General features: G+C 41.6%; 1 protein-coding gene across 1 annotated transcript in view; it reads right to left on the bottom strand.

The window, feature by feature from the left end:
- ITGA2 (integrin subunit alpha 2) overlaps window positions 1-25,746 on the bottom strand; it is a 97,520-nt gene that overhangs the window by 8,936 nt on the left and 62,838 nt on the right. Inside the window, exons 11-26 of the mRNA XM_040977527.1 lie at window positions 23,796-23,934; window positions 22,677-22,822; window positions 20,930-21,073; window positions 19,192-19,404; window positions 18,355-18,491; window positions 18,103-18,242; window positions 15,129-15,280; window positions 13,834-13,944; window positions 13,046-13,128; window positions 12,486-12,627; window positions 11,111-11,203; window positions 10,183-10,259; window positions 10,017-10,100; window positions 5,495-5,597; window positions 2,992-3,102; window positions 1,671-1,775 (exon numbers count right to left, since the gene is read on the bottom strand). Of these exons, the coding sequence (XP_040833461.1) occupies window positions 1,671-1,775; window positions 2,992-3,102; window positions 5,495-5,597; window positions 10,017-10,100; window positions 10,183-10,259; window positions 11,111-11,203; window positions 12,486-12,627; window positions 13,046-13,128; window positions 13,834-13,944; window positions 15,129-15,280; window positions 18,103-18,242; window positions 18,355-18,491; window positions 19,192-19,404; window positions 20,930-21,073; window positions 22,677-22,822; window positions 23,796-23,934 (1,980 nt within the window). The remainder of the gene's footprint in view (window positions 1-1,670; window positions 1,776-2,991; window positions 3,103-5,494; window positions 5,598-10,016; window positions 10,101-10,182; window positions 10,260-11,110; window positions 11,204-12,485; window positions 12,628-13,045; window positions 13,129-13,833; window positions 13,945-15,128; window positions 15,281-18,102; window positions 18,243-18,354; window positions 18,492-19,191; window positions 19,405-20,929; window positions 21,074-22,676; window positions 22,823-23,795; window positions 23,935-25,746) is intronic.

Genomic DNA, 25,746 nt, shown 5'->3' with positions numbered 1-25,746 from the left:
AGGCAGCCAGTCTCATCAACTACTAGACCCCATTTGTATTCTGGAATTCTGGTACTATGTCTTAAAATATGAAAAGTGCATCTCCCCTGCCCCTGTCATTTCCTGTCTGTCTCATCAGATATGTGTGGCACCAAGCCTGTGTGCTGCAGTGACTCTAAAAACAAAAAGCCACAAATGATACATGCTTGTCAGCAATATACTACTAAAATCTTGAACATAGTCACTAAACTGAATCATAAAACATTCATTTTGCACTCAGTGTGGTGGCACAGCATGCTAATCCTCCAGCTGTAGTGTTGGCATCCCAGATGGGCAATGGTTCAAATCCTGGCTGCTTCACTTCTGATCCAGCTCCCTGCTAATCACCTGGGAAAGCAGCAGCAGATGACCCAAGGCCTTGAGGCTCTGCACCCACATAGGAGACAGGAAGAGGCTCTTGGCTTTGGATTGGCTCAGCTTTGGCTGTGGTGGTCATTTGGGGGAGTGAACTAGTGCACGGAAAACTGTTTCTCCTCTTTGTAAATCTGCCTTTCAGATACATCTCGAACATCCATTTCTTAGGTTAAAAAAAAAAAAACAGTTGACAGCTGAGATCAGCAGTTCTCAGGGACTAGGGGAGAGAGGGATGGGGTGTAAGGCAGAGGTTTTCCAGGGCAGTGAAAAGTCCTCCCTGGGTGCAGTGATGGAACACACATCACTGTAATATCTGGCAGCATGTAGTTGGATTTTTACTACAGTGAAGTCAAGTGTAAACTATGGGAAAAGACTGTATCACTGTAAGTTCATCCATTATAACAAACATTAGTAGAAAACACTATGGATATGTAATGACAAGAAGCATTTGCAAAATTTCTGGAGATCCCTACATTCCATCTTACCATGAGCCTAAAACTTCTCCAAAACAAACTCGAGGGCCAGTACTGGACACTGTGGCTAAGGTGCTGCCTGAGACAGCCACCTCTGTCACCCGAGGGTCCGAGTGGAGCACTGGCTTCTCCACTTCTGATCTAGCTCTTTGTTGATGAGCATCTGGGAGACATGATGGCTCAAGTACATGAGGCCCATTAACCTCGGTGAAACTCCTGGACTGAGATCTGGGCTCCTTGCTTTGGTCCTTTCCATACCTGGCTGGTGTGGGTGTTTTGAGGAATGAACCAGTATATGGAAGATTTCTCTTTCTCTCTCTCTCTCTCTCTGTTCAAATAAAAACCAAAGTGAAAATTTTAACAAAGTTTTCAAAAATGTGTGACATACTGGTCTATGTCAAACACCAAAAGTTAGCATGACTCATTTGCATAATGGCATACACATATTTGAAACTACCTGAATTGATACACAATAAAGGAAGCAAATGTCTGCTAGTTTCCATCTATTTGTTCAGTCTTTAAACACCCAGACCAGCTGGGGTTGGGCCAGGCTAAATCCAAGAGCTTGGAAATCTGAGTCTTCCATGTGGGTGGCAGGGATCCAACTACTTAACCCATTACCTCCTGCCTTTCCAAAGCCTAAACTTCAGCATGATTAGTATTTTCTAAACCTACACTCATGTAAGCCATCAGGGTGAAGTGAGAATGCTGTACACCATCAGGTGGCTGGAAAAGGTGCTTTGGTTCCAGGTAAAAAACAGCGAATCACTGAGAGAAATGTGTCACCCGTATGCTGATCCTCACCAATTCTTTCATCTGCCGAAAATTCTCACTCTTGAAAGATACAGGAAATGGTGCTTGGCCAATTCTCAGTGGATTTATTTCTGCATCACAATGGATGTCACCAGTCTACAAAGAAGAACACCAGATCAGCCTTAAGCAGCAGAATACTTTATGATGTCAGGAAATCCCAAGACACACCCTGGGGAGTCAACAGGGTCTGGTAGTCTCCCTGTGCTGACCTGGCTACATTTCCCATCATTGCTACGGTAAACTTGGAAGTACTCAAATCATCTGATGTGACTTGATGAGATGGGCTATGGGTTGTTATGTGATGAGACACATGAGATTGGAATGTAAGTTTCAGGAGACTGATGTTGTCTAGTCACCTGTGCACACTGCAGGAATCAGACTGTTGTAGGACCAGCAAAGTGGTAAACTAGCCTAAGCCAAGGCCAAGTGTTCTCACCAGAACAGTGCTCCTCAACCCAGGTCACATGGTGGAAATACCTAAGGGGCTCATAAAAAAGTACTGGTGTCAGAGCTCTGGATATTCTGACTTAGCTGCCTTGGGCATCATCCTGACTGAAGAGCACCAGCTCTTTAAAATGAAGAGCTAGGGCTGAGGACTGCCAAGAGCTAAGTCTAGGTTGACAGCTTGAAGACCAGAGTCCTGGCCTGCTTCCTGCTGCTGTTCACAGAATAGCTGAGTGGGAACTTGTAATGAAGGCTCACTGATTCATTTCCAGACCTAGAGACTGGAGAGCTGAATACCAAGCTGCTGGCATCTTCAGGGCTGGTTGGCTGTTTCAGCCATGGATGGAGGTGAGAGTGACAGGGGCATACGGAAAGCCTGAGTTTCCTGCTTGTGGGGACACCGATGCTGTCCATGACTGGGAACCCTTATGATCCAGTCACCTCTTAAAGGCCCCACATCTTAACACTGACACATGATAATTACACTGCAGCACAAGTTGTGCAGGGTAATAAACCTTAAAACCAGAGCAACTGGCTACCGGTTGCAGCTGGGTAGACGTGCAATGCTCCTCCTGTAGACTCCCCACTTGCAAACAGACTGTTCTCCTTCTTAAGATAATGCCAATAAAATCAGCTCTTCACTTGGTGAAACAGAGCGTTGGGGATAATTTCTGCCACTGCTAAGTCCCTAGACTCAGACATTTGCCTATTTATAATACTGTGCTTCTAATGTGAAATCAACTAATTGTCACTCAGGACACATCACTGTTATCTTCTGTCTTCCAACTATAAATGTCATACATGTTAATAACCTCATGGATTTTCACCCTGAAAAATGCACATCTTGCCAGCCCACCATCATGCTTACCTGTCCCGTGTGCACCCCAGTCAGGTACATCAGGGGGTTCTTTTCTTTGGTATACTGAGGAATGTGGATGATCACAGATGCCATGCTGACAGGGACACTTCCTGTTGTTACCTGGGAACATAGAGCAAGACTAGCATTGCCATGTGATGCAAGGCAAGGGGGCAGTAGTCCTTGTGTAGATTAGGCTGAACCACAAAGTGGGAAGACTGAGTTCCTCTGAAAATGAATCATTACCTGTTGTCACCCTGTTAACCTCTGTCTCAACACTTCATGGGAAAAAAATCCCAACCTCTGTAATTTCAATGAATAAATAATTGATGGCTTGATAACTGTGGCCTATATATGATGAAAAAAAAAAAAAACCTATGGCTGGGTGCTGGTGCCACGGCATCATAGGTTAAGCCTGTGCCTGTGGCTCCAGCATCCCATGTATGTTTCAGGTCAAGTCCTGGCTTCTCCACTTCCCATCCAGTTCCCTGTTCATGGCCTGGGAAAGCAGTCTAGGATGGCTCATGTCCTTGGGCCTCTGCACTGACATACGAGACCAAGAATAAGCTTCTGGTTTGGGCTAGGAACCTCTTAGCTCCAGCCATTGGAGCCATTTGGGGAGTGAATTGGTGGATGGAAGAGCCCCCCCTCTCTTTCCTCTCTGTGTCTCCTTACTCTGTGAATCAGTCTTTCCAATAAAAATAAATCTTTACAGAAATGCCATCTGTGGAGGTGGGTTCAGGGTGTGGTCTCACCTACCAACAGCAGTGTGGCTTGGACAAACAACTCAGCCTCTCTGTGCTCCAGTCCTCTCCTTTATAGAATAAAAGTGATCCAACATTCCGTGAGTGCACCCTGGTTTGTTACTAAGGGGGCTCCTATTCTACTTGACCAGGACTTATGCCCTCCTAGGCATTTTATAACATCCCCAGAAATAGTATCAACCTCGTAACTCATCTAGGAATTAAACAGATGCAGCTTGTAAAGCAATTGATGAGCTGGTGTAATTATGACACTATGAATGCTATTGTGTTATTAGGAATTAATTCAATATCCCATTAAAGAACTTGGCTGTCAAATGCCATGCACATTTTATAAATGCCAGTAACTAGATAACAATCAAGATTATTTTAAAGATTAAAAAAATTACAAAATACGAGGATGGCAGTCATGGAACAGAATAAGTAGGAAATGTTTAAAAGACAAAACAAAAAACTAAATTGGCATTGAGCCCGGCATGGTAGCCTAGTGGCTAGAGTCCTTGCCTTGCATGTGCCGGGATCCCATATGGACGCCAGTTCGTGTCCCATCCACCCTGCTTCCCATCCAGCTCCTTGACTGCGGCCTGGGGAAGCAGTCAAGGACAGCCCAAACCATGGGACCCTGCACTCGCATGAGAGACCCAGAAGAGGCTCCAGGCTCCTGGCTTCAGATTGGCTCAGCTCTGGCTGTTGTGGTCACTTGGGGAGTGAATCAGCAGATGGAAGATCTTCCTCTCTGTCTCTCCTCCTCTCTGTATATCTGACTTTCCAATAAAAATAAATAAATCTTTAAAAATATTAAAATAGTATTGACTTAATGGTGGTGAATAAACTGCTTTTTCTTTCCCACAATTTTTGTAACATAATTATAAACATTCTTTAATAAACCAACTTCTATGCACATAAAGCTGTACTAATTGCAGTTCACACTGGCTATTGATGGGACTGGTGTATACAAGCTGCTCCTCTGCCTGTGGTGCTGGCATCCCACATAGGCACCAGCTTGTGTCCTGGTTGCTCCCTGTAACTGGCCTGGGAAAACATGGGAGGTTGGCACAGGTCTGCATGTAGGAGGCACAGAAGAAGCTCCTAGCTTTGGATCAGCCCCGTTGTGGCTGTAGTGGCCATTTGAGGAGTGAACCAGCAGATGGAAGATCTCGGTCTTCCCTTCTCTTTGTAGGAAATTCTTTCAAGTAAAAAAAGATAGTTGTGTTTGCACAGTGATAGATTTTGGGCCAAAAAAAAAAAAAAAAAAACCTCTTTGATATTACCTAATACTCTAGTTGTACACAGATCTATACATCCCCAATAGAAATAGTCTGCATGGAAAAAATAATGCAATCATCATGTTTCAAGGATGTTAACCCAGTCTTGCCCATCTCCCTTAACAGTATGCCTCTGCCTTCCCAGTATCCAAGTACCATTATCCAGGACAGATCACCAGGCACAAACCCCAGTAATTTATTTCTCTGTGGTCCATCCTGTGCCGGTCACAGCGTGGCTTGGAAACCAGCAGCTTCAGCATCATTTGGAAACTTGTTAGAAACGCACATTCTTGACTCGGACTTCACCCAGAGCTACTCAGAAACATCAGAAATCCTAGGAAAAACTTGTTTTAGCAACTTCTCCAGATGTTCTTGATGAACATTCAAATTTGAGATCCACTATGATATTATTTTCTTTCCTTCTTACTAGGCTCATTTTTTTCTTTCCCCTTTCTCCTAATTTGCCACCCTGAGGAAAGGCTTACCAACCTTTAGGGAGAAGATGAATTTTGGACCAATATCTTCAAAATTGTTCACGATCGAAGGAACATTCCCATCCGATGATATTTCATAAAAATTGATGTTGGTAGATCTGTTGGATGTTGATTAGAAAGCCAAACATTTTAAAAAGTCATTTTTAACAAGTTTTTATTTATTTTTCATCTGATTGAGACAGAGGAGAGAGAGAGAGAGAGATCGTCCATCTACTTCCCAAATGCCTGTAATAGCCAGAGCTGGGAGAGACCGAAGCTGGGAGCTCAAAACTTCACCAGGTCTCTCACATGGGTGACATGGGCCCCAGCACTTGAATCATCGTGCACTGGCTCCCAGGAGACAATGTGCAGGGAGCTAGATCAGAAGTGGAAGAGCAGCTGGGTTTGAAATTGGTACTTCAATATGGAATGCAGGGGACACAAGCAGAGGTTTAACCCCATGCACACTGTACAGTGCCCACCTCTACTCATATTAAAGCTTCATATTTCTTTAGCATCTTTAGTTTAGATTACAGGTAAAAGTGTTTTATAAAGGCACTCATTTAAAAGCAATGTTTACTATGGGCTTCTGGCCAAGACTAGATTTCTTTCGAAACATATCCCCTTCCTGGTCTTTCTGCTGATGTTCTGTTATATGTTTGTAAGTTATGATGTCTCTAAAATGAATACAAACATGTTATTGCAGAACTGATGGGGAAATCCATCTGAGGGCTACTTCCTTACCAGCTGGTATTCTAACATGGTGGACCCCCAGTCCTTGCTAATGGGCTGCCTGGATTTATAAGCCAGGGGTTTTCTACTTGCTGTGGATGGAACACAGTGACAGCGTATTGGGTGTTAGCTCCTAAGACTGGTGATGTGTATGTATTTTGTTATTCATCCTTCCTCTCCTATCTGGTTCCAAGTCTAGTCCAATGGTTTGAGTCTGAATTGTAGTCAGTCCCCTCTGTAATATAGAGGGTACCTTTCAGATGCACCAAAGATAGCTTTCTCCTCTCACAACCTAAAAGTATGGCCACCTAGGGACTTTTCACAATTACTAACTAGGTAAGACAAACCTCCTTGGACCACTCACACTGGAATGAAACTGGGGACCCTTTTGTGTCCTCGCTCATTGCTGAAACTTTGAGGCTGGATTCCCAGCAGGCCAGCTTCTGTGGTCAGGGCTAGAGGAACAGGCAGTTGGCACAGGAGTCTGAAAAAGCACTACACATTCTTTTTTTTTCTGCTAAAATTTGTAGACTGTGGCATAGTCGGGAAAGTGGCTGCCTGCAATGCTGGCATCCCACATGGTGCCAGTTCAAGTGCTGGCTGCTCCATTACCAATCCTGCCCCCTGATAATGCTCCTGGGAGAGCAGTCAAAGGCGGCCAGGTGCTGGGGCCCCTGTCCCCAACATGGGAGATCTGGAAGAAACATAATTCAGACTGACCGTTCTGGCAATCTGGGGAGCGAACCAGCAGACAGATCTCTTTATCTCTGTGTCTCCCTCTATAATTCTGCCTTTGAAATAAAAAAGTAAATATTTTAAAACAGAGAATTTTCTTATTACAGTATATGGTTTATATTTCCTTAAAAAAATAGACTGGAAATTTCCTGATATAAAATTGTTTCCTTGACAAAACTGTGTCCTTCTAATTTCTCAAGCTGTAAAAAACACTTCTCCAACATCTCGAAAGGAAAATATATCATAGGAAGACTTAAATAGATGTGGTCAAGGTTATGCGTATCTGAGGAAGCAGTGACTTGTCTGCCTCACATGGAAGCTGGGAAAAGTGACTTGGCTTTGAATCCGAAGGCTTGGCTGTGTGCACATGAATAACTGGCTTTGCTTTCCAGAGATTTTCTGTGCAAGTCCCTAAACTCTGCCAACTTCTAAATTGAACAATATGTTATTTTATATTTTTGAAAAGATCCTACATTTTTCCCATTTGTTATTCAAGTGTTACTCAAATTACCTCAGCTTTGATCAATATGTTTGCAGTCAGGGAATCTTATTTCTGAAATAACTGTAGCACTGTCTGTCTCCACCTCCCACATTTGTACAAGGTAACTGTATATTCATACAGGAATCAGAGTGCTTGCTAAGTAATTGACATAATAGTATCTTTCAAAATTTGCAGAAAATGTGTGGTATATTTATCATTTTTTTTGCATGGCATGAGGCATTTAAACATAATTAAAATGCAAAATAATCCCTTCTCTCATTAACATTGGAATGTCTACATGAATTATGATTCAGGCAAGAATTGAGCAAGCTAAATATGTCTTCATATTGAAAACTTAAGACTACCTTAAAAGGTACAGGAGTGTTCTACCATTACCCATTTATGTTACATGCATATACTGTGGTAGAGAAACAAGTTGTGTACCTGGAAGGTAATTCTAAAAACATTCAACTTAGTGATATTCAGGAAATGGAGCACAAGGGAAGGGGAAAGGTGGCAGGAATGGCTTCACTGTTTGATCGTTTTCCTTTAAAGATTTTACTTATTTACTTGAAAGGCAGAATTGAGAGAGGGAAAGACAGGTCTTCCGTCTCTGATGCATTTCCCAGATTGCACTGATTGGGGATGGGCCAGATCAATGCCAGCAGGGTCTAAGTCCATCCGGGTCTCCCATGTGGGTGCAGGGGCCCAAGCTCTTGGGGCATCTTCTGTTTTCCCAAACATATTAGCATATTAGACAGGAAGTGGAGCAACTGTGACTTGAGCCAGCATCCTTATGGGATCCCAGCACCACACTCAGCACCATGATGCTTTTAAGGAAAACTTTTAATGAAATGTTATCCACTAGGATTCATCTGGGTGATAGTGTTGGGAAACATTTTAGCTTTTGTTCCTTGTAATTCCCTGTATTAAAATTTTAACTATATTTTATTAAATCACTACAACGTATTAAAATCCAAGATACCACCAGAAAAACACGTGGGTAGGATGTTGGGGGGGGGGAAATCCATCTTTTACATTTGTGTTAATATACATGAAAAAAAATTGGAAGTATAGAACCATAAAACAAAGCTCTACTGACCAAACCAAAGAGGAAAAGTAAGAAGTAGGGGTTCAGGTAATGTGGCAACAGCAATCTCTCTGGTTGCATTTGTTTTCAATTACTTCGTGTAGCAACTGGGAGTCTTTGGAAAGCTGCAGCTCCTGATTGCTTTTTCAGGGCTGATGGCTTAGGCTGGATCGTGCTCCTGCCTGCGCTGTCTGCCACGCACTTGACACAGAAGAATTCTTCTCATCTCTGCTCCTGTGGCTCAGGCTCTAGACATGATGGCATATTTTCCTTTTGCTTTTTGCTCAACAATGCATCAGAGTGATGTGGCGGGAGTTACTGCGACCTGTCTCTGAACTTGGGAAAATACTGCCACGTATTCGCCAGGGGTCATGGATTTCAGCTGGGAATCAACAATCTAAAGATTCAGTAGACAGAGCCCTCTGGGTCCCAAGCTGGAGGTGAGCACTGTGTGCTGCCCCATGTGCTTGCATGTTTATGCTCAGTATCTATGCCACGAACTTGACGCACGTCCAATTGTGAGCTAATGTGAAATGAACCTATCAATACCCTTGGTAATTGTAAGTTATCCAGTTCTCAAGAAGCCTCTTTCTCTCAACAATTCAAGGTAATGATATTAGCCAATACCAGTGTGCCTGGTTTTCTAACTTTGGGGAGGCAAGACAAGGGATTAAAGCATTTCTTCATGGAAGCCTTCCTTTGGAAAATCCCTCACTACCTACTTGGTGGAAGAAAACTGCAACTGTTAATGTTCCACCTGGACACTAGATCAGATCTACTTTCAGTATCTGACTGTTGAACCTGTGACTAGACACAGTATTAGCAGTGAACCACAATGTGCAATGTATTCATTATGCTAGGAGCTGGAAAGTTACAGAGGGATTGCTTGAGATCTCATGTGGACAGAAGGAAGTGGGCAGAGAGAAGGAACCGTGGTGACTCTCTGGGACCCTCCCGAGTCTTGTTTCCACATCTCGGGAAGGCCCGCAGCTCCTCTCAGGGCTCCCAGGAGACGTCCCTGTGGCAGAGGGGATGTCCTCTGCCTTTGTGTGCTACTAGTAATTAAGGAGTCACTCGGAGTTTTCTTAGAGTCAAATTGGTCTGTGGACTTTCATTTTTTTAAAAAGGATTTATTTCATTTGAAATGCAGCTCAGTTGAGGGTGGGGTCCTTTAGTTTCTGAATGGCCACAACAGCTAGGGGTCTCTCACATGGATGCATGGATCCAGGGACATAGGCCATACTCCACCGTCTTTCCAGGGACATTAGCAGGAAGCTGGATTGGAAGTGGAGCAGCCAGGACATATACCTGTGCTCCCATATAGAATGCCAGAGCTGCAGAGAGCAGTTTAACTCACACTGCCAGTATGAGTGAAATGTTTTCGTCCACATTCTTCTGTTAAGAATTCTGTATTCAGGAATTTGTTCATCACAACAAATGTATCTGAAGCCATGGTGGTGTCTCTGGCATTAAGCTACTCATTGCCCACTGCCCTCTCACCTGGTCAGGTGAATCTCCGCATCATACAGGAGAGGTATTCTGAGGCTGACTGAATTATCTGCCACGTTTTCTTCCTGGCTTTCACTGTTGAAACAAGCATTAGGACATTACTTACAGATATTTCAGAAGACACACGTCATCAATTCATGACTTCACTGTGTTTTACCTTATGGCTCGGAAACTGACAGATGCCTGATTCTGAAGGTTTTGAAGATTGAAGTCGAAGTTAATAGTAAAAGTCACCTACACACAAAATTAATATTTGTCAAGCTTACATCACACTCAGGGAAAAATGTTTGCCCTAAAAATAAACTCATTTGGTTCTGTAGTTTATCTGCCTTCAGTGTTCAGATGTCTGGAATAGCTTTATTTACTCATCTTGCCTTAGCATGCTCACGTTGGCACTGGGACAGCCTAACTTTCAACAGCAAACACAAGTGCTCATATACGTCTGAACTGGAAAACTTTCTGACAAGGTGTTAACAGGTGTATTCTAGGGGCCAGAGGTTAGTGGCACAACGCCAGCTTTGCATATGGAAGCTGTAGTTCATGACTGCTTCACATCTGACTCCAAGTTAATGCACCAGACAAGGTAGCAGATGGTGCCACCAAGACCCTGGCCTCCTATCACCCATGCGTGAGCCTCGGGTGGACCTCCAGGGTCCTCACTTGGGCTGCACTCCTTCCTTTCTGGCCATTTGGGAGGTGGACCAGAAGATGAAAGCTATCTCTGTTCCTCTCCCTTTGTCACTCTGCCCCTTCAATAAGGAACTACAGATTTTTTAAAAAGAGCTAATAATTTCCGTAATTCTATGTATAGCAATTTGGTCAACACATTCAGCAAAAGAGCTTTCCATATTCTATACTGTGTGTGTGTGTGTGTGTGTGTGTGTTTGTGTGTGTGTGTAATACATTGTTTGAGGGAGACCTCATTCCTATTAATAACAAAGTCAAAATTCAGATATGATAAAAGCTTCCTCAAAGCATAGGGGCAATTATGTAGTGACGCCCACCAAATGATGATACCCAGTACAAAAGATGCCAGGACTGGTCCAGCATGAATGGATGGATACAAGGCTGAAATGCAATTGTACCTGCTGTTGTTCCTTTAAAGCAGGGTAGCCTATGTTGCAGGTGACAGACTTCTGAGATGAAGCAATCTGGCATGTCACTTCCGTCCCATCAACCTGAAGATGACCAAAGACACATAAATGATCAATGATTTTGCACACACACATTGACTAAAAGGTATACAGGGATAGTTTGGCAGTAAGGTTGGTTCACTCTGAAATAGTTCATATAGTTCATCATTCCCCATGACATGAAATTCTCATATTGTCCACCTGCTGATAATATTATTGCTGCTAACAGGACACCCCACAAGCCAAAGAAGAGCTTTAGTATAAAACTTTTTCTCCCCCATAAGAAAATTGTGGATATTGTCTTTCACAAACACAGTAAGTTTTGATTCAATACTTATGTTATTTTTAGTACATCTTTATACACATTTGCATATTTAAGACAAAAGATAGTCATATCAGTATTTACTTATGTATTCTTAATAAAGAAATTTTTAAATTTTTGTTTTTTTCTTTGACATTTAGCATAGACTGTTTTGTTATTTACTTATTTATTTAATGTACTTGGGGGTGGTGACAGAATGAATAACTTCCCATTCCCTAGCTCACTCTCCAAACACCCACAGCAGCCAGACAGCTGGAGCCGGGTACTAGGAACTCACTGTGGGTCTCCCACATGGGCAGCGGGGACCCAAACATCTGATCCATTACTGTTGCCTCCCATGGCCTACATTAGCAAGAAGCTGGAATCACAAGTTAGAGCTGGGAGTTGAACCACAGACTACTAAGTACAAAGAAAAGGTTCACAACTCTAAATGTATTACATTTACATTAATTTTAAATAGGGTGCAGTTAGTTTGATATTTTTTTTCAATTGGGAAAATCAGCATCTCCTTTTCTTTGTTTTTTTTGTTGTTGTTGTTGGTGCTGGAGGCAGCACTGGGCACACATGGTCCAGTGTGTTGATGGTTTGGTGATCAAGTCAGTGTGATGACCTGGCTTTGCTGGAATGTGTCATCTTGGCAGCAGCAAGATGCACGAGGTTGAAAAGCTCAGGCTAGGCTGTGGTACTGGAGTATCTCTGAGCAAGTTCATGACCACCATGGCAGGCACATCACACGGATGGCTTGGGAGGGTGATGGGAGTGCCTGGCAACCATGGCCAACTATCTGGTTGAAGGAAAAACTGACCCAATCTGACCTAGACATGGAGCCAGACTGTGTCCTCCTGTGGTTTAACAGTTGACAGTCACATGGTCAGCAGTCATCATGCTGGGGTTGAGTGTGCTCCCTTGGACAGATACAGGACAAGGGGATCCAACTAACTGTAAGGAAGATGGAACCTGTGAGTAGGAAACCCACCGGTGGTATGCACACAGTGTCTTACATACCGGCAGAGAAGAGGAAGCAAAAAACAAGTTTTCTGAAAAGTCAATCACAATTCTGGTGTTGTATGCACTTTCTTTTTTGTTTTTCAGTGTTACTGAAAATGTTAACCGTTTGTTTTGATTGCTGACAATAAAAGGTTGTTCCCTGTTAAAAGTGAAAAGGAGAAAAAGTGAAAAAAACTTAAAAGGAAAATTTTAAAAGCTGGTATTCAAAACTTCATGCATTCAAAAATAAATCTAGATTTATTTGGAATAGTGATAAAATTGCTTAATAATAAGCTATCTTCATATTAAAATGATGCTCACAATGAAATAATAAATGCTATGTGGTTCTCTTCTTCATTGCGTCTAATTACATTACCGAGTTAGAAGTCATCCAAATAAAATAGATTTGCATTTCTTGCTGCTACAAATCTATGCAGATAGCAGAAATCAAAATTTGTTTTACTACAGTTACTAACATGGATATTTCTTTTGTAGAAGAAACTAACATTATTTAAACAAAGCAATTCAGTGTGTCTTTCATTTCTACATTTGACACAAAGTTTTAAAATCTGACTTACTGGGCAGCTGGCAGCTGTTTGACATTGAGAACCAGATCTGAGATGCAAAGCCCATCACCACCACAGTCTTTGTAGAAAGGAATCTACGAAAGAGGGGAGGGGGGGAATCCCAAATTGGCAGAGGAATAGGTAGCATCATTTCATGTATGCAATATGCAAAATCACACAAGAGCAAACAGTGTTTAGGAATATCCACATGTTAAGCAGAGTCATAATGAGAAACATGGGTACATGCAGAATTCAGTGCATTGTTCTGATTTGGGGGAGCTGAACTGCAGTGGATGTGGTGGGAGGCACAGAGCTTCCCATATCTGGGTGGTAGGCAGGAGGTATTTGCTTTTTCTATTTGTTCCTTCAATAAACATTCATTAAACATATGTGGTGTGCCATGAACTGCTCTAAGGATTGGAAATAGGGCACTGAACTAGAAAGGCAAAAATTGAGGATGAGGGAGAAGAAGGGGAGAAGTGGGAGGAAGGGGAGGGGCAGAAAAGGAAAGAGGGAGATAGTGGGGAAGGGAGAGAAGGTGGGAGAGAGAGGGAAAGAACAGGAAGAGGGGAGAGAGAGAGAGAATAGGAAGAGGGGAGTGGGTCAGAGAGAGAGAGAGAGGAAAGGAGGAGAGAGAGAGAGTTCCCATCCACTTGCTCATTTCCCAAATGCCTGCTGGGTCTGGATCATGCTAAAGCTAGGACCTCAGTCTAGACCTTCCTAGTGGGAGCAAATCCAGGCCCACTGAAACAAGATGCAATTGCCCCAATGTCAATAAAGGAAGGAAACATCATACTTACACTGAAGACCTTGGCAGTGTCAGAATAGGCTTCCAGGGCAGGGCTAGTGCCAGGGTTTGCCAGACTGATGTTCACATGCAGGTCCAAAGCGTTGACAACATCAGAGGGCTCCTACACACACACAGGAGAGAGAGAGAGGGAGGGAGGGAGAGAAGGAGGGAGGGAGAGAGAGAAGGAGGGAGGGAATATGAGAGAGAATGAGAATCAAATGATTAGAGCACAACAGCTTTGAACAAGAAAATGTCCACAACTGTATTTACAATAGAAAACATAGCCAGCGTTCTCTTAGGTAGAATATGCTTGTTCTGAATGATCAAGACTTGTTAGAATTCTGCTTATAGCCTCTCCACTATTAAGAAAGCTACGGTGACTTCCATCCAGCAAAAATTTGAAGCCATGATTCTTATTTAAGCACACCATTATCGTGATTAACTCAGGCATTTCACAAATGTGGGTGCCATTCTGGCTTCAAAGCATTGACAGTTACTGTCAGTATTTGCTTCTTGGGTTGTTGGCTATGACCTTTTAAAAATATTGTTTACTTATTTGAAAGGCAGAGAATCAACATGCCCACCGGTTCACTCTGCATTGGAAATAACTGGGGAACCCTATATAAACCTATGTTTTTCTTGAGCCATCAAATCTGAATTTCTGGTGATGGAGGCTGGGCAGTGCCTATGCACTTTGGACTCAAAACATACGGAGACAAGAACTTGAGCAGCTTGTTTAAAAAGCTGCTTCTTGAGAGAATTACACTTACCAATTATAATGCCATCAAGGGAAGATAATCACCCATTTATAAAATTTTTTTTTGTTAATAGTTTTTCCCAAGAAGCACTTTTCTAATTGGAGAGATTTTCAAAAATCTGTCAGAACTATCAAAACTATGGCACTAAGACAAGAATAAACTACCTCCTAACCCACCACAATTATTATAGAATCATGTAAATTACAGCTAGAAATATCATTTTCAACAGCTTAGAAATGAGTAAAATTTTCTGATAGGAAATAAAACATACTGCCAACTGAAATTCAGACCTGTTAAACATTTAAGAAAGCACTGTATTTTTGATTTTCAAAATTATCTTATTTTTGACCTTTTCATTTAAAATCCTAAATAAAATTGAATATTACCATATATTAATAGAATGTGACTGTTAAGTATTAACTTAGAGGAAGGAAGCTTCTTGATCATCCAGTTAAATAAGGGCATTAATTACAAAGGCAACTCATAGATTTTGAACAGTCATTACTCTGTAAGAAGAAATGAGGTGACCATGATCACAAGGCCTCACCTGTATGTGAACCACATGCTCAGAGCAGCTCTGGAGTTGGTTCACTATCATGTGTTTCTGCAGGCACCTTTCATTATTTTCTCTAAATAAGCCTCTGGAGGTTACTCTGGATGAAAATCCATTTGCATCAAGTGTGATATTATACACAATGGCTACAATACGAATGACAAAGGAGCGTTACCACAAAGGAATTTATAAGGAAGCAAATCCCTGGCTTATTAATATCTGATGGCACAAAGTCTCTGACTTCTAGAAAACATGGAGAACAGTCTTGGCAATGGTGGATTGTAGACTAAGGATAGCACCACACGTCATTTGTGATTCTAGAACTGAGATGGTATAAATGACAGTGGATACATGAAATGTGGCTTAGAGAAGTGGAAAGAAAATTGCACCTGCCATAAGGAAATGGACCGGATCAACTTTGGTCAATTACTTAAACATTGGCTTCATGATCCAGAAGGCTAAGATGTGGAAAGTGACAGTGCTCACCATCACTCCCACATGTTATCTCACGTAAGTTAAACACTAAACCCTCAAAATGAAGAATGTTATCCTTTTTTTTCAGGTAACAAACCAGACAAATTAATCCACCAAAGTCGACACAGCTAAGGCATGACAGAAATAAAGTGGAAGTCTTTCTGAAACTGCAGCTTGTGGTCTTTGCTGCCTCAATGCCATTGTTTGAATTAAATATTACTATGGGGATTAGACAGTCTTAGAGCCTGGCTTATTCTAGGTGCTTACATGGAGCAGGGTATGTGATACTGTGAAGCTTGAATTGGACAGCCTTGGTTTAAATCATAAATCCACAGTCTGTGAAATCTGTGACTTTGAACAAATTGACCTAATCTCCCTGACTTTGCTTACTCAAAGACAGTATCAACCCATGGAAGTGAAAAAGAAAGAAAAAGAAAGGAAAAACCCGACATTAGCCAAACTGTCAGAATGATGATGTCTAATCATTTCGTCCGCCAGCCATGTGTTCAATACAAGAAAGAACATGTGATGCTGTTCACAGCACATGCTGCCTTATTTGGGGATTTCTTTTATCCTATTTTATTGCTTTTCTGTGTTTCAAAGTTTGAACACATTTCCAGTAACATTAATTCTCCATGTTATCCTTAAAGTATCTACTGGAGATTTCATGTACTCTTTCTTGTTCCCAATGATTTTAAGAGCCAATAAAGGAAGACTACAAAAACTCCAAATGGGTTCAAAATAAGTGGTGAAAATAATGCAATGGAAAAATAAAGGGGGGGGGAGTGACTGTAAGTAGAACAAAGTGCCTATGATGACACAATTTGGTACTTTAAATGCCTTGTTAAAATGATATATAGTATCATAAGCAATGGATTATTAATTTTATCCTAAACTGTGTACCTGATACAGTAAATAATTAATACCATGTATTTTATAAATTCACTTGCCACAATTGTGAAGATGGGATACACGTCTGATCTACCATTTTTGCCAGGCCATGAAGTGACAAACGATTTATGAGCTGGCTGGTTTGTTTGGACCTGCAGGCTCAGAGGACAGACACAGTGTGAAATCTCTGAGACCTTTGGCAGACAATCCATGGGAAGAAAGGTCTCTGAAGGCAGAATTTTTGAGTTTGCAGCAACAGAGGCATGAAAGAACAGTCAAAAAGCAAGAAATATAAGATGTCAACACATGCATGGTTCATTGCCAGAAGAGCTGAACTGCCAGGCACTGCTGCCAGGGACTGTATTTTCCAGCTCCAACTTACAGGTAGACTAGCAACTCGACGTTTATACAGCCACGGATTTTAACTATAATGGCTGCACAGATAGACCTGTGCTACAATCAGATCTGTAAGGAAAGCTGTCAGTTATTACTGCTTGAACACTTGAGGAAAGCTTTGCAGATGGGTATTAAAGTGGGAAGATAATGTGCCAATATGTGAGGCTACCTTCTATTTTGTGTTCATACTGATTTATTTCTTGCACTAAGTCATGGCAAACAATTTGCCTTTATGGTTTTGATTTTTAAGTTTTTTGCTTACCACTTAAATCAGTGCCTATTTAAACTTACAGGTTCTGCAGTCTAGAGCCAAAATTGTATGGAAAAAGATTAGAACCCATGAAAGTGCAACAAACAAAAAAAAATGCAATTCAATCAAGTTTTAAGTTGCATGCTTTACACAGGGGGTGTAGAGGCCAGTGGAGGAGAAAAGATGATGGTGAGAGGGAACATTTGGAAAAGACTATGAAGAGGATGCAGGACTTCGGCAAGCCCAGGGAGGGAGGGAGGGGGAGAGAGGGAGGGAGAGAGGGAGAGAAAGGGAAAGAGAGGGGGAGAGGGGGGGAGAGAGAGGGAGAAAGATCAAAATTTCTGCTGTCATTTGCTCAGTTGTTTTTCTCATTTTACCAGCTGATGGGATCTGTTTCAGAATTTTGCTTATTCTTCTAGATTATTTAAAAAATGTAAAACACATGTAACATGTATGACTTTGCATTTTTGGTTCAGTATTTCATGTTAGCTTTGTGACAACAGGAACAACACTCAAGCATTTTGAACACATTCTGTCTAGAGGATAATATAATCAAAACACATCATACTTATTTAAAACTAAGCCTCACTGAGAGCATGTATGCCTGAGGATTAAGTCAAGGAACTTGCATGTCATGTTAGTGACACTCAAAGAATGGACTGGGCAGAGTCTGTGATTATGCCACAGCAATTACAACATTCTAGATGCCACCTCTAGAGTTGAGGGGGGTAATATAAACAAACCCCTCCATACCTAATGAACCATTGGAAAGCATCTCAAATGCATGGTAATTTAAGTGTCTGTGAGTGAAGACCCTTAATTTTGGGGGTCTACAATTGAAAGCATAGGTTATATTTAGAACTAAAACTCTACAAATAAACTAATCTCTGGTTGTATTCAGGGCTGAAACTGTATATGCAAACCCATCACTATCCAGATTATTTTAGATCCACATACCCACTTGACTGTCAGGGCTGTTGGGTCTAAACTTGGCACTGAAGCAGAGCTTGAGCAGTATCTGAGCGTTCTTGTTCAACAGAGTGATTTTTTCTGGAGTGAACGAAGCATCCACCGTTACATCAGCAATACTTTGTGACCTGCAAGGCAGTTAGAAGCAGTAAGGTGTACATTGTCACAGGGCACATGGATTCTAGCCTTTCCAGCGGATGCAGGGGTGGCATGATTGAATTCTGGCTCCCAGAGACTCACCAGAGTTGAACCACTTGACCTAAAGCACCAACAGACACATCAGTGATAGAATCTCCATTCAAATCCCCATAGCCATCCAGGGATCTCCCAAAGTACTGGAGACGGCTCGGAAAGGAACTGTCGGATCCCAAGATTTTCTAAAAAGAAAAAACAATTCACATGGAACTTCAGTGCCAAACAGCTGAAGGAAGGCCAACCTCTGGCTGGCATTACTATATTCACTATCCAGTTATTTTCCACATTGCCTTCATTCTCCATGAAATTCCAGGTTTTTTTAAAAATCACATCTGATTTCTGTGTCACTGTGGAAGCCACACTTTTATTGAGGAAATAGTACAAATGTTCATTGTAAAAATTACAGAACAGCCTAAAAAGGCAAAAAAAGCAATGGACCAGAAATGAGCTGACGCAAGCTCGGGCTTTGGCTCCTATCCCAGCTGTCCAGATCCTTATTCTAGCTGTCTTCTTTAGGTCTCACTCAAAGTTGGTCACGCTTTCAGTCAACTGGTATGTCTCATATTTGATATTTTGTGATCTTCTTTAAACTCCCAAGTCTTCATCATTATCTGGAATAATTTATCTTACTTATTCAGGTTTGTTTGTTTTACCATTTGTCTCCTACACCAGAAGTTCACATAAACCAGAATTTTGTCTCTGTCCTGTTCTTCATAGAAGCCTCAGCTCATAGGATAGTCCCAGGCCCAGCTGCAGAAGTGCTTGTTGAATGACTATGTGAGGGTATCAAATTAAGAGGGACGGGCCCTGTGCTGCTATTCCGTAGCACCAACACGGTGATACACAAGGGGTCAACACGTCGCCACGGCCTTCACACATTACCTGAGAGTACTTCGTGTGAATGGTGCTCTGCGGGCCACGGCGGCCGTTGTAGATGTACACAGCTCCGGAGTTCTGGTTTTCTAAAGGCGAACCAACGATCACATCATTCAAACCATCCATGTTGACATCCGTAAGAGCTGCAATCGCTGAACCAAACCGTGCATTCTCAGCGCCCTCAGGCCCTTCCAGGAACTGGTGCTGATCCAAAACTCCCTTGAAAATGGAGGTGGAAGAATGAGTGCAGCAAACCTCACAACTTGCATAATGACCAAGCTAATTTTCCAAAGGATAAAAGTAGATAGGGTTTCAAATGTTGAATTCAAAAGACCGTATTTAGGAAGAGATTTTGGAATAAGAATTAAAGATGGTAGAAAAACCTGTGCGTCCGAGGAGGTGAGATGCGGTAATTCTTTTTACAGTAGCTGAGTAGTTTACATAAAGGAATTCATTCCTTTAGCCTTTTTTTTTGTTAGTATTTAGCAAAAATCTACTAATATCTTGAGGTGGACATGAAACAAAATAATTTAGATTTTACTTTAAAATGACTGAATAGTGGCAAAATTAAAATGACACAGGAAGTGGAAAATGTTATTGTTGTTATTTACTATTATAGGACACACTAAGTAATTCTACCTGAAGGAAAAGACATTTCCTGCAAGTGCATAGTTTTTCCTATGTATATTATATTCAGCTATGAAAATATCTTATAAGAATTCTCCTCAATGGTAAAGCTGGGCCAGTGCTGATTCTTTTCTGTTACATGCTACTGAGTTTTATTAGGCAGTAGAAGATCTTTCATCTTCAACAATTACTGATAATTTAGAAATGTTGACAAGAAAGATTTAGAAAGAAAATTTCTTAAATTTTCAAGTAAATACGCATGTATTTACCTGTATTCTCAATTACAAATTATACATATAGCAACAAATATATATATAATTATATATGTGGTTATAATTGTTTTAGAATAGCTTTATTTCTGTTAATTTGAACAGGAATTTATATGAATAAGGAAGTACAAAATATCCCAAATTAAGAATATTTACTATATTAAATGTAACTTCTTTTTGCATTTTTCCCCTAAAGTTACTATTTTTCAATGACAACCTATTCTTTTAGTTTTTCTTTTCTGCTTTCTTGAGTTTACTATACTTAATCTGGAAGGATTTAGAATTCAGTCTACAAATCAGAAAAAAAAACATGATTCTTTTCTGCATTCAAATGTGCTGTTTTATTGGTAATGATTGGAAATTCCAAGAGTTGGACATATATATCTAAGTCTTCCATTAAACAATGGCATTTCCTGACTAGCTAAAATAGAAAGCATTTGGGATCACATGTAGGTTGCCAAAGTGCCCAGTACAACTTGTCTTTTTCATTGTAAAATAACAAGTGTATTGCTCTGGTATTTTTCTGTCTTTGCAGTGATAAATTTCACATGATACTTGGAAAATACACAAAAGTGTGTATGTGTCTGGATACACGTTTTAAAAGTATGTATATTCATGACTATTTGAATAAGCAAAAATGTATTCAAAGTTCTCTCTCAGAAAAGGGCAGTACATTAGACATTACATGTGAGGTGCCTTTCAACACTATTTTAAAAATTGTTAGATTTTTAGAAACAGAATGTAAGTTATACAATATGCAGATGAATGATTACTGATGAATACATTAAAATGCAGATTAACTTTCATATCTCAGCATTAGAACAAACTGTCAGCTTCTTTTCTTTTACCTTCTTGATGGTAAACAGGTAGACTCTTCCTTCCTCTTTCTTTAGGTCGTTCATGTACATTGGAGCACCTACCAGGAGCACATCTGTGGTGGTGTCTTTATCCACATCAACGGAACACAGCACGCTACCAAAGTAGGAGCCAATCTGCAGCAACAAAACACAGTAGCCTCAGGACGCCTGGATTCACAGAGAGGAACCATTGCACTGAACTTACCTTTGCTCATTCAACATGCAAGCATTGAGTGTGAACTCCCTGCTAGCACTAGGAACACAGAGATGGACAGCGCAGTCTGTTTTCTCAGAATCCAACACTATGTCAGCCTGGGTTCTCAGATCTTAGTGTGCACAGGAAGCACAAAGAAACTCTTAAAAAATGCAGATTCCCGAGACCTAGTCCCAAAGAGTCCCATGCAGTGTCTAGTATGTGGTTCAGAAAACAGCAATTTAAACAAGCACTCCCGATGTTTCTGCTGCCAGTAACATTGACCCATTTTAACAACGGAAGCCGTAGCAGCCATGCAGGGTGTTGTAGAGAAAGGCAGGAGAGGTAGAGACAGTGTATGTGTGGGATGAATAATTGTGCTTCCATGGTAAATACACTGTGATAGAAGTCCCAGCCACTGGGCAATCTGAGTGAAGTGGAAGCAGAAGACCTAGAAAGATGAAGTATTATTTTAGTTGCATCTGAAGCAGGAGCAGGAGCTTTCTCGGTACAGAGGAAGGCAGAAGCCTGACAGAGTATCCAGAGCATGTTCTGGGACAGATGAGTCACTGATAGATCAACTGGGATGTGGGCACAAAATGGCAGCAAACTAAGTTGACACTTTGAAAGTTCATCCTACTCAACAACATACACAGCTAAAAAAAAATGCTTCAAAGGGGTTTAGAAAAGAATAAGCAACTATGCCTCTGGAATACTTTGTTTTCCTCAAAACAAAACAAAACAAAAAAAAAAACATGCTTCTCTAAAATATTAAATGGCAGGGAAGCATGTATGGGACTACAGGCAGTCTGTGGTCATAGAGCTGAGGAAATCCAGCAGTGACGGTGGGATCTCGCTCGGGGCTTAGAGAACAGAAATCTGGCTCAAAGAAGGACCACTCTTTCTGCAGGTCAGGGATCAGGGATGCCCATTTCAAATGTGTGCCACGTCAGCAGATAAAACTGCTCCATAAAGAAAGAAGAAGCAGCTGGCTGGTCTTGACTGTAGTAACAGAGCTTTGCCACTGGAACTCACCACCGTTAGGATTCCTGGACTGCCACCCTGCAGTAGAACTTGGCAGAGAAGAGCATTCTTTCACTTGCAGAAACATCAAAACCAACAGGATATCTTGATGGGGTCTCATGTAAACGCTCAGCCTTTACAATGTTAAAACTCTCCCTTCTCATCATTTCTCCTCCAATGCTTGGTTTTCAGTGCACCTACCGTCACAACTAAGTAATACCTGTATGTTATTAATCTGGGCAGTCAAAAATAGGGGAGGATGTATTAGAAAACACAGGTTTGGAGTTCAAATAGGCTGGATTTTAATAGCAACTCCATCTGTGCTGGGCGGCCTTGTAAGATACCTAAACTCTTGCTTCCCTGTCTCGTAAGGGGATAGTGATGCTGCTACTTAGTATTGTGAACCTGTGGAAAATCACACCACAGAGCCAGACACAGAGCAGTCCTGTACCCACCCAACTCCCCCCACATGCCCCAGTTCTTCACAAAACTAACTTCACCATGTGGAACAATAGCATTTACCTGGTCACCCCGGTGAGTCTGAATAACTGTGACATTGCCATTCTCATTAACACTGTAGAGCACTATCTGGCCAGTATAATTTGCCCGAGGAGCTCCAGACACAAAATGGATGCTTTGTCCAGTAGAAATCGCAGCCACTGAGTAACCTATGAGGGGAGATGGAGAGAATCATAGGTGTCATCTCAGTAGCTGATCACAGGTTCCCATATGTTAGACAACAAGCACAGTTCCTAATGGCTTTGCTAAGATGAACTGTACCTAGATTCTGTCCTTTACCGCTGCCCTCCACAAGTAGGCCCTCTTGTAAGAAAGCAGACTCCAGATTCTGGATTGTTCTCATCAGCTTATGAACTTGTACCCAACAAGCATTTCTTGAATGAACAAGTGAGTTTGAAAAGGAAATGCTGTAGAGTAGGGGGAAAATTACAGGCCTTGGGGTAAGTCCCAAGGTCAAGTTCTGGATTCGCCATTTTATAGGTTGTTTTATTTTAGACAAGTTATTAAACTCACTGTCTCTCAAAGGTATGGTGGCTTATGTGAAAAAATGACTGAATTCTGAACTACAATATTGTCACTTTTATAAGTAGGAGTGTCTTTCAGAGATGATTTGCATTTCAGAGAAATACAGTCATGTTCTAGGAATTACAGCCAATGGCATAGCCACAAGAGATTATGGAGTGTAACACAGTGTTTCATATAGTATGGGTTGAAGCTTCGACGGCCAAGAGGTGTGTGTGTGTGTGTATAAAAGTATTATTACACATTAATGTATTGTATAGAATATATATTAAGATATGTATATGCCTCATACATACAATATATCTAATATGTTTTACATAGTTTTTGCTTATTTGAAAGAAGAGACAGCCTGAGAGCTTCCATCCAGGGGTTCACTCCCCAGTTGCTCTCAACAGCCAGGAATGGGTCATGCAGTACAAGAGTCAAGAATTCCATTCTTTATCTCCCATGTGAGCGGAAGGGACCCAAATGCTTGAGCCATCATCTGTTGCCTTTCGGGGGATGTACTTCTAGGGAGACGGCAGCTCAGAGGTTTTGCTGAACTGACTCAGATTCAACCAGCAGCTGCTCTAAAGGAAGCCTAGTGCTGCTCTGCCTTACCTAAATATGAGCTGTGGTTTCTGTCTTGCAGAATTTGGTCAAAGGCTTGCTTTGGAAAAATCAAATGTTCCTGAGATGTTCCCTGGACAACTGTCCCACTCCATCCAAAAGCTCCTACTGCACCTAGCATCAGAATATCCTAAACGAAACGAAAAATGAAGATAATTAAGACAAGTAACATTTAAAGTATACAATTGGTAGGTAGGCAAAACTGCATTATTTAGATTTGGGAAAAATGTTAAACACGATGAAGTAAAACATACAAGTGTAGATCGGCATCTCAGAATAAATCAGGATGACATGTTACACAGCTCAATCTTGTTCACAGGATGTAAGACAGGGCAGGACATGGCCATCTTTAATATCCATCCAAAGGCTCCAAATGCTGAACCATTGTGAGCCATTACAATGGAACCCAAAGTGGGCCTCCCTATTTCCAGAGTAGCTCACAGCCGGGAATGAGACATGCTTGAGAAACAGGAAGTGCTGACCACAGAAGAGAAACAGGAATATTTCTACCAGCTGACGCCCGCCTGACCAAGTTGCTTCTCACCTACCGTTTCCAACTCTGTTTTCCTTGTGACTCCTTCCTGATGTTCCTCTAGAACCCATATCCCACCCGCCTGTTAAAAGCACAACCTCAAGACACACTTGTAGCTGTGACATTTCTTCTACTTGGAAGAAAAGAGCTGGTCATTCTGACCTGCCTCAGCATCCTCCCCGTTGAATGTTCAGAGCCATAAGCCATTGCAGCAGGCAGGTTCAGTCACAACGGGAAATGCTATTTTAATTATTTTTTAAAGATTCATTTATTTTTACTGGAAAGTCAGATATACAGAGAGGAGGAGAAGAAACAGAGAGGAAGATCTTCTATCCAATGATTCACTCCCCAAGTGGCCACAACAGCCAGAGCCGAGCAGATCCGAAGCCAGGAAACAGGAGCTTCTGTGTCTCCCATGCAGGTGCGGGGTCCCGAGGCTTTGGGCCGTCCTTGACTGCTTTCCCAAGCCACAAGTAGGGAGCTGGATGAGAAGTGGAGCAGCTGGGACATGAATCGGCACCCATACAGGATCCCAGTGTGTGCAAGGCAAGGACTTCAGCTGCTAGGCTACCACACCGGGCCCTTAAATTTTTTAAATTAGGTTTTAGAAACCATACAAGATGTGATTCAGGATTAAAGATCAGCATCTAGAAAAAACACATGTCCTACCTTGTAGCTAAAGACCATGCAATTATGTGCCTGATTGTAACGAAATCAGGAACTCAAAATTGGAGGCTTATGAATGGACTTTAAAGCATGTACAAGAATTTCATTGATGTGTGTACAAAGCTTTCTATGCAAATATTCATCTTTAGTTGTTTTTTTTTTACCCCCTGAGGTAAATGTCCCTAGCCGCTCTAGGTACCTCTAAGGACTGCTGTTCTAGAAAATTCATCCCTTTTCTCCGAGTCCGAGAGCAAGGTGTTGCTAATCCTTTGAGCAACAGGTCAAACTCTGAGCCCATAGGGACCCTAAAACATTTCCCAAGCCTTACGTCCCTGTCCCCCCTTTTTACGATCCCACTTCAGTCTTGGACAGAATTAGAATCAGAGGCCTGGGCCGTGGGTGCTTCTGAGGAAGACGACTCAGCCCCTCATCTCACATTTTTCCTAGCTCTCTCTTTTTCTAAATTTATCTCTTCGAAAAAAAGATATTGCAGTAACTTGGAATTCAACACAGACAGTATTGACAAGAAATGTTTCCAGTAATTAATTGAGTCAAAGGAAATTCCTGCATGGATAATAACTTGAGCTTAAATAGTGCTTGTGCCCTTGACCACTGAAAGGCTGTTCTGTCTATACTCTTTCTGTTTTGAAAATAGTGGAAGGGAAGGGAAGGCATTAGTAACCTTCATCTTTATCGTTAAAAGCTACTCGTACCAAAACGTAAATGATCATCAAGCAAAGCAAG

This window comes from Ochotona curzoniae, unplaced genomic scaffold (assembly GCF_017591425.1).
Source record: "Ochotona curzoniae isolate NIBS_2020 unplaced genomic scaffold, NIBS_Ocur_1.0 contig_2754, whole genome shotgun sequence".
NCBI classification, from domain to species: domain Eukaryota; kingdom Metazoa; phylum Chordata; class Mammalia; order Lagomorpha; family Ochotonidae; genus Ochotona; species Ochotona curzoniae.
The sequence above is the reverse complement of the archived record's forward strand: the minus strand, read 5'-3'. Positions and strand labels throughout refer to the sequence as shown.